We start from the raw sequence: 9,348 nt of genomic DNA, 5'->3' as shown, positions 1-9,348 counted from the left end.
TTTGAAGTACGCAATCAGGCCGTGACCCACACGTACTTTCTTCACCGCGGTCACTGAGTAGGCGTGGCCTTTCACCAGGCCATTGGCCATTCTGTTCTCAATCTCATGAGGCAGAGCCTGCAGGGTACGGAGAGATTCATCTCAAATATATTCACAAATAGATCTACAATTTTCACATGTGGTTATCGGTTTTTCACTTTTTTTTCTTAGATTTTCACTTGTGTTTGTTTTTTTTCCGTGTGTTTTTTAGATTTTCCACGTGTTTTTTAAGTTTCTACATGTGTTTTAAAAATTTTCCAATTTTTTTTTCGCTTGTTTTTTTGATTTAGATTTTTTTTTTTTTCACGTTTTTTTTAGATTTTCACAGTTTTTTTTTTTTTCATTTCCATGTGTTTTTTTTTAGATTTTTACGTGTTTTTTTGGATTTTCACGTTTTGTGTTTTTTTTTTTTTTTTTACTTGTTTTGGATTTCCACATTTTTTAGAATTTCACATTTTTTCGATTTTCACTTGTTTTTTTCGATTTTCACTTTCTTTTTTAGATTTTCAGGTGTTTTTTTTTTAGATTTTTACAAGGTTTTTTTGGATTTTTCCCATTTTCTTTAGATTTTTACGTATTTATTTTAGATTTTTACGTGTTTTTTTGTTTTTCATGTGTTTGTTAGATTTTTACTTGTTGTTTTAGATTCCAACATTTTTTTTTAGATTTTTAAGTGTTTTTTTAGTTTTTTCACGTGTTTTTTTGATTTTCACGTGTTTTTTAGATTTTTCGATGTATCTTTCATTTTTTCACTTGTGTTTTTGTAGATTTTCACATGTTTTTCATTAACGTCATCGACACACAAATCTGAAAAATACCTGTGAAAATTGTGAATATACTTGAGACAAATCTCTTACTCCACAGCAGAGAAGGTGAAATCATTCAGTTACTACCGCAGACATGAGCAGAGGAAGACAGAGAACTGACCCTGATGGAGCAGCTGATGATTCCACCTCGATCATGAACCTTCAGCAGGTTTTCAAACAGAAGCTCCTGTTTGGCCTCGTCTTTATAATAAGCTTCTTCTTCCAGTTTCAGAGCTTCAGCCACTGCACCGCTGAAATCCACCACAGCGTCGCCCGTATTTCCTCCTTCCAATGATTCATAACAGCCAGAGAGCCTGGAAACAAAGATATTATATTATTCATATTCATGTGTAGATTAATGACTAATCTGAGCATTAGAACAGGGAAAGAACAAAGGCCTAGTGTGTATTTCTGTTGTTTTTCTTCATAATTTTTCTATGTTTTTGTGTGATTTTCTAGTTGTTTTTGTGTTCTTTGGTATGATTTAGTATAGTTTTCTCTCATTTTGTGTGTTTTTGTTGTCATTAGGTATATTTTTCAGTTCATTTTGTTTTATTTTGGTAGTCATTTTGTGTATTTCTGTCATCTTTTTGTGTGTTTTTCTGTTATTGTTTTTCCAATATTTGTTGTTTTGTCTATTTTCTTCTTTTTTTTTTTGTTCCTTCTGGGTTTTTTTTATGGTTTTGTGTTTTTTTTTAAAGTCATTAAGATCATTTTTTGTCATGTTGTGTAATTTCATTGTCGTTCTGTGTGTGTTTTGAGTCATTTTGTGCATTTTACTGTCATTTTGTGTGCTTTTGTTATTCATTCATGTGTTTATTTTTGTTGTTTTGTATATTTTTTTCTGTTATTTTTGTGCATATTTGTCATCTTGTGTGTTTTTAGAGTCATTTTGTGTATTTTTGTTGTCTTTTTATGTATTTTTCTGTAATTCATTTACTATTGTGGCCTCATGCATCTTAGCGGTAAATTAATTCTAAAGAAAATCCTTTTCACTCTCAGATGCTAAAAATAAATGAATGAACAAAAGTTTACATTTACTAAAACTAGAAGATATATAAATAAAATTAAAGAGAAATAAATAGATACATAAATACAAAATGAAGAAGGACAAAAATAGATTATATTAAAAATAATAATAATAATAATAATTAATGAATTAAATATGTAATTAAATAAATAGAAAGATAAATAAATATAAAATTAAGATGACAAAAAGATAAAATAAAATAAAAGATTTATCTCAAATGTATTCACATTATTTCCACTATTATGTGTTTTTATTTTTCACGGGATTTTCATGTTTTTTATTTTTATTTTCATGTGTTTTTTCAGTTTTTGCATGTTTTTTATATTTTTTTAAATTTTTACTTTTTTTTTATTTTCATGTGTTTTTTTTATTTTCACTTTTTTATTTTTATGTTTTTTTTTATTTTCACATGTGTTTTTTAAGATTTTCGTGTGTTTTTTAGATTTTTACATTTTTTTTTTTATTTTCACGTGTTTTTTAAAGATTTTTACATGTGTTTTTTTGAACAATATGTCAATAAATGAGTGTGACTGACTTGGCGTAGGCCTTTTCCAACAGGGCACTCCAGAACTCGTCTTTCGTCTTGGAGTGACAGTAGATGAGTTCTCCGTTGATGGTCGGCAGACGGTCGTCCACCACCACGTCCACCCACTGCCCAAAGATCCAGAACTGGAAGTGGAAGATCCCAGCGTACTTCTCTGGGTGTGTGTGATCCCATTCCTGATCCTTCCAGTCAGGAATGACCTACGGACACACAACAGGAAGACAAAGTGACATTTCTATGGCGGGTAGTTTAGTTTGTGATGGAATGTGAGCCAGAGAAATGAGCTTTTCTTCTGTTCCTTTGTGTAACGCTCTTATCAGAGAAATCAAATATGCAACAACTAAACATTAACTTTAAAAGCAGCTCAGTGTGAGAGAAGAATTCTGTTTTAGTTGTTCATTAAAACACTAGCAAAACAAAATATTCTACGGATGTTTGTAGTCGTCTTCTCTGTTTTTACAATATTTTGTCTGTCTTTGCTGTTGTTTTGTGTGTGATGACTCCAAAAAGTCAAAAACACACAAAACGACTCCACAAACACACAAAACAACTCCATAAACACACTATGCCAACAAAAATACATGTAATTTGTCCAAAAACACACAAAATGACAACAAAAATTAACTCCAAAAACACACCAATTATACAAGACAACAACAAAAATACACAAAATGACAATAACACACTAAATGAGAGAAAATTACACAAACTAACACCAAAAACCTTTACAAAAATGACAGAAATAACACAAAAGGACAAATAAAATACACAAAATAACTTTAAATACACACTAAATGACATAAAGAGATAGAAAATGACAACTGAAATACACAAGATGTCTTCAAAACACACAAAATGATAGAAATATACACATTAAATGACTCCAAAAACACACTAAATCAAAGAAAAATATTCTTAATGACAACAGAAATAGACAAAATCACAGAAACATACACAAAAGGAAAGCAACAATACACAAAATGACTCCAAAACACACAACATGACAGAAAAATATTAAATATGACAACAGAAATACACAAAATGACTCCAAAAACACACTTAAAGCTGCAGTTTGTAAGTTTTTTTCTGGCCTCATTTGGTCAAAAATATTGTAATCCAAAGTGTTGAGTGGACAGTGAATCTCTTCTTCTGCTTCTGGCTGTAAATGAAGTTTAGAAATCCAGGTGCGTTACGCTGGTTGTCAGCCAATCAGAGATCTTTCTACAAACACGTGTGCTTCATGAGCTCTTTTGGGCGTTTCTATTGGCTGCTCGACTGAAGTCTAGCACGTTCACGTACGATCGGTAGTAAAAGTGCATTTGCGTTCCAGCAGCAGAAGTCTCCAGAACAGCGTTAGGAACAACAGTTACACGGCAAATCAAGCGGGAAAAGGCAGACCGAGGTTGAGAAGCAACAGAATAAAGTCGCAACCACTGAGGAGGAACTGATCGCTTTTGCTTTGCGTCCTCGCGAACCTCCGTGACTGCAGAGGGTCCGCCGCACACACTGGTGTCAGAGGGACAGTGAGAACAGACGGGATAAATCGTGTGTAAACTTAAGAGAAGCTTATTCAAGGTGAATTCATTTGACAGTCTGGATGCGGCTGACGCTCAGAGCGGCTGTTCGGGACAGTAACTACAGAGTAATATGTTTATTCATGTCAGAGTCTCTAAAACACCAGAAAATTTCTCCACTAACACAAGATACCGTCCCTACATTTGTCACAACGTCTCTATTGAGAAACAAGTCGCTAAAAGCATTCAGAAAATATACCGGTAAGGGAGGACTTCAAACCGGAGCGGAGAGAAGATTCTACATACTGCAGCTTTAATGAGAGAGAAAAACATGAGACATCAACATAAAAACCCCAAACGACAGAAATATACATGACAACAGAAATACAAAAAATTACTCTAAAACACACAAAATGACAAAAAGATGCATAAATACACAAAATGACTCCAAAAAAAACACAAAAATGACAGAAACAACAAAAATAACAAATTGACAGGAAAAAAAAACGCACTAAATCACTCTAAAAAAGACACAAAACAAGAGCAAAAATGGATATAAATGACAGTATTTAGGTAATAAACTGTGAATCAATGATGAATAAATGATCACAGATGAGTTGTATCTCACCCTTTTCCACAGGTTTGGTTTCAGGGCCAAACTTGAGCAGGCAGCCACGAACCAGCAGTTTCCTACCTCCCCCTGGTTCAGGTCGTGGGCACTGATGCCTTCCACAAACAGATGAGGTTCTTGGGTTATTTCCTACAAAACAGAGGTGATGATGAGAACCTGTGGTCTGCACATCTGTAGAGATGAACGTAATGTTACCCCTGGTCGTTTCCACTCCACTCGACCATACGGGGATCTCCTGAAGTACAGCGAGGAGTCGTTTGCAGGGAACTCTGCATCTTCAAACAGACTCTTACTGTTCACACAGTCCTTCCTGAGCTCAGAGTAGTGCTGGTTCCTGTACGGCACGGCTGAGGAGAACATGGTCCAAACGGAGAGAACCCTCACAGCTCCAGTCGTTCCAGATGCTTTTATTCGTCTGGGTTTTTATTTCCACTGTGGAAAAGTGAAGCAGCAGCGTAATAATAAACCTCGGCTTCATCATGGAAGGATGCAGCGTGAGCCAAACTCTGACTTACTAAACGTCCCCACAGAATACATGAGTTTTCATCATCATACTGTTTGTTTTAATCATATCTGGAACACATGGAGGCAACATTAATCACAGCAGAGACACAAAATGATGATTTCATCTCATGTTATCTAAGGGTCACATGATTAACATTCATGTCAGCATTAGAATAATGAGCATTAACACAGGAAACAACCAAAGCTTTGTGTGTTTTGGTTTCATTGTGTATATCTTTGTTGTTGGTTTGTGTAATTTACTCAAATTTTATGTATTTTTGTTGTGGGTTTATATATTTTTCTACTATTTTTGTGCATATTTGTCATCATCTTGTGTATTTTGGAGTACTTTTGTTAATTTTTGTTTTTGTTTTCTGTGTCTTTGTTGTGTATTTTTATTGTTGGTTTGTGTTTGAAGTCATTTTCTGTATTTTTATCATTGTTTTCTGTATTTTATTCCCATTCTATATGTTTTTGTTGTGGTTTTATATATTTTTCTGGTATTTTTGTGCATATTTGTCATCCTCTTGTATATTTTGGAGTATTTTTGTTGTCTTTTTGTGTATTTTTGTTTATGCTTTCTGTATTTTTTTTTTTTTTTTGTCGTTTTGAGTAATTTTTTGTTTTGTGTATTTTTGGGGTCATTTTGTAAATTTTTGTTGTCGTTTATGTGTTTTTGTTGTGTATTTTTATTGTCGGTTTGTGTATTTTACTCTTATTTTATGTGTTTTTGTTTTAAATATACAAATATACACACTTTTAGTGTTTGATGATGCTAATTGCTGGGGGGTGGCTAGTGGGTCTGTCCTGCTGTTTGTGGGCCGGTGGGTGGGTCCAGGGCACCCTTGGCTGGGGGCTGCTGTGCCGCACCTGATGTGTGCCATTGGTGTGCCTACTTCCCGCGGTGTCAGCCGTCGGTCGCCTGTGTGCCGGTGGGGGGCGTTGCCCCGTGACTTGCATTGTCCGGTGGGCGGCGGGGCCTGGGCCGCTGTCCTTGCGCAGTCTGGGGCTGTGCGGTCCTGCTGGACTGTGTCCAGTTTGTGGGGGGTTCCCTGTGCCGGGGGGATGTTCTTGGGGTTGGTAGGCTTGGCCTGCTGGGCCAGCCCTGGCGGTGGTCCTCCAGGGCGGGCGGCACGGGCCACGCCCTTGCGTGCCTGCGGGTGCAGCGCGGGGTGGCCCCTGCTTGGGGCGGTCCCCTGCGAGGCTAGGGTCTGTGACTCTGCCGTCTCGGGGCTGTGCTTGCCGCATGCCGGTGTGGTGGTCTTGCAGCGTCCCCTTGGTGCCCCAGGGTGCGCTGGGTCTTCAGCTCCTTGGGGCTTTCTCGGGTGTGTGTGGGGGGCGGTGACTGCCTCTTGGCTTGGGATCTTGGGGGCGTCTGGGGGGCTGCTTGAATGTGGGGGGGTGGCCTGGGGCTCCTTGGACCCCGCTCTTTCTTGCTGGCCTGGCTGCACCTTAGGGTCCGGAGCGGTGCTTGGGTTTACAGAAGTGGTTCTTGCACATACACTGGTCTACGATGCACTGGCCTTGTTCTATGGGATAAAACTCATACTGGGCTTAACTTTAGACACGTTGATCCTAAATATCACTCCTTCCCTCTGTCCACAGCCACCACCATTATACCTAAGCACCACACTTATCACCAGACTGGTTCACACAACACAAAAAGCACAATATACACAACTATAACATCACATCTCACTCTCACTTTAAAATAATCAACTCTTCCTCGTCCTTTCCATTGTCCTACCCTAACTCCCTCTTCCCTGTTCCCTTCCCCCTCACCCAGGTGTAACACTGCCCTCTCTTTTTATATTCTCCCTATAATAAAGTGTTTCTTCCCCTTCCTTAGTGAGGGCAATAAAATAAATAAGGGAGGGAAATAAATAAATAAGACTACAGTCATGTGATAGAAAGAAATCTTTGCTTTGGCAAATATTGTAGATTTTAATTGAATGTGTGTAAGATTTATTTGGTAACTAACAAGATGTTTCTTTCTATTGTTTTTCATTTCTAAAGCGAGCCGGATTTGATGCTCTAAAGGGCCAGATTTGGCCCCCGGGCCCTTGAGTTTGACACATGTGTTCTATACACTCTCTCCTTCCTGCAATCAGGACGTCTCCGGTCACATGACTTCCTCTCTCTCTCTCTCACCTGGTTTCGTCATCACAGGCATGTTCACTGTTGACAGCCACGCCCTGACTTTAGCATGTTATTTATTAGCTCACTGGCTAACGACACTAGGCTACTACACCTTTACAACTGAGACTTCAGTGTGTGTGTGTGTGTGTGTGTGTGTGTGTGTGTTATCTTCCTGAGGAGTTCCTGGTTCATATGCTCCGACAGGTTATTTTTGGTTGGTTATTTCATTTAGTGAAGGTTACGACTGATTAAATCCAGGATATTTGACATTAAACAACATGAATAATGATCTTTAATGTGTTTAAAGGCGATAGTTGAGTTTAGTTTGATCCTATTTTTTATTATAAAGCAGTTTTAGATCCAGTGAAAGATTCCTCATTAATCATCAACCAAAATGAAAGTGATATGAAGAACTCACCTGTCCAGATGTTTACCTGCAGAGGTGAAACTAGTCCGTAAATGCAGGTGTTGGGCTTGTTTTCAGCTCAAAGATCCTTCATAGAAGCCACTTCTTTTATCTGGATCAGATCCTGTTTTGTACACATTGAGCTCCAGGTTGAAGCTGAAGCTGAAGCTGAGGCTGAGGTTGAAACTGGTCTGACCAGCAGCTCTGGAGCAGGAGGAGCAGGAGGAGGAGGAGGAGGAGGAGGAGGAGGAGGAGGATCCACAGGCTGAAAGGAGGAAACTCAACACCACACACACACACACACACACTCAAGGTGAGACAAGTGTCAACCTGCCTTCTTTATTCCACATTACAAACCCTGTCATACTCCTATGTCTGCACAACACTGAATACATGAATGAATGAATGAATGAAGCTGTAACTGAGCCAGAACAGCTGTAAACACAGGAAGAGATTGAAATCCTCTAGAAAGATTAATTATAGCAGGGATGGGTCACGTGATCAACGATTCATGTCAGTGTTTAGAATATTAACCAAATTTGGTATATTTTACAGTTATTTTTGTAGTAGTTTTATGTATTTTTCTATAATTTCTTATTTTGTATGTTTTTTTAGATGCTTTTTCCCATTTTGTGTTTTTAGTGTAGTTTTGTGTATTTTTTTTAGTAATTTTTGTTTATTTTTGTAGTCATTTTATGTTTTGTTTTTTTTTTTTTGCTTTCTGGAGTCACTTTGTGTAATTTAGTATTTCTGGAGTCATTTTTTGTCATCATTTTGTGAATGAATGAATGAATGAATGAATGAATGAATGAATGAATGAATGAAGCTAACTGAGCCAGAACAGCTGTAAACACAGGAAGAGATTTGAATTCTCTAGGGAGAGCATGGAAAGATTATTTATAGCATGGACCATGTGATCAACATTCATGTCAGTATTTAGAATATTAAACAATCACAGCATTATGAACACAGAAAAAGAGATTCTGTGGTGTTCCGTTGTCATTTTGCATATTTTTCTGTTATTTTTGTAGTGGTTTTGTGTTTTCCTCCCTCAATTTTGGATGTTTTTGGAGTTACTTTGTATATTTTCTTCTCTCAATTTGTGTTTTTGTCATTTTATGTATGTTTCTGTAATTTGTTTATGCTTCCTAGAGTTACTGTGTGCATTTTGTATGTTTTTGGAGTCCTTTTTCTTATAATATTTAATATTGTTATGTTATTTTGTGTGTGTGTGTATCTTTTTGGAATCATTTTGTATATTTTCTTCTCACATTTTGTTTTTGGATGAGCTTTGTGTGTTTTTCAGTAATTGTGTCTGCTTTTTGTTTTCACTGTATTTCTTTGTAATTTTGTTTTTTAGTGTTTTTGGAGTCGTTTTGTATATTTTCTAACTCATATTGTGTTTTTGTTGCTGTTATGGTATATTTTACAGTCGTTTTGTTTATTTTTCTGTAATTGTTTGCTTTATGAAGCCACTTTGTGTGATATTTGTATGTTTTTTAATTCATTTTGTATATTGCTCTTTTATTTTTTGTCGTTTTGTGCCTTTTGAGTCGTTTTTTATATTTTTCCTTCCTCATTTTGTGTTTTGTTGTAGTTTTGTTTATTTTTCAGTTATTTTTGTAGTCATTTTATGTATTTTTCTATAATATTTTATACGTTCTTTAGTCATTTTGTGTAATTTGGTATTTTTTTTTAGCCCTTTTTGTATATTTTCTTCTCTCATTTTGTGTTT

At 36.5% G+C, this 9,348-nt stretch overlaps 1 protein-coding gene across 1 annotated transcript in view; it reads right to left on the bottom strand.

Moving 5' to 3' along the window:
- The window catches only part of LOC114475992 (calpain-5-like), an 11,671-nt gene extending 3,846 nt beyond the window's left edge, over positions 1-7,825 (bottom strand). The window contains exons 1-6 of the mRNA XM_028467225.1: positions 7,626-7,825; positions 4,760-4,996; positions 4,562-4,693; positions 2,411-2,619; positions 967-1,159; positions 2-117 (exon numbers count right to left, since the gene is read on the bottom strand). Of these exons, the coding sequence (XP_028323026.1) occupies positions 2-117; positions 967-1,159; positions 2,411-2,619; positions 4,562-4,693; positions 4,760-4,924 (815 nt within the window). The 5' untranslated portion in view covers positions 4,925-4,996; positions 7,626-7,825. The remainder of the gene's footprint in view (position 1; positions 118-966; positions 1,160-2,410; positions 2,620-4,561; positions 4,694-4,759; positions 4,997-7,625) is intronic.
- Between the last annotated feature and the right edge of the window lie 1,523 nt (positions 7,826-9,348).

Source organism: Gouania willdenowi, chromosome 14 (genome assembly GCF_900634775.1).
Source record: "Gouania willdenowi chromosome 14, fGouWil2.1, whole genome shotgun sequence".
In the NCBI taxonomy this organism is placed as follows: domain Eukaryota; kingdom Metazoa; phylum Chordata; class Actinopteri; order Blenniiformes; family Gobiesocidae; genus Gouania; species Gouania willdenowi.
This window is presented reverse-complemented; position numbering and strand designations above follow the sequence as displayed.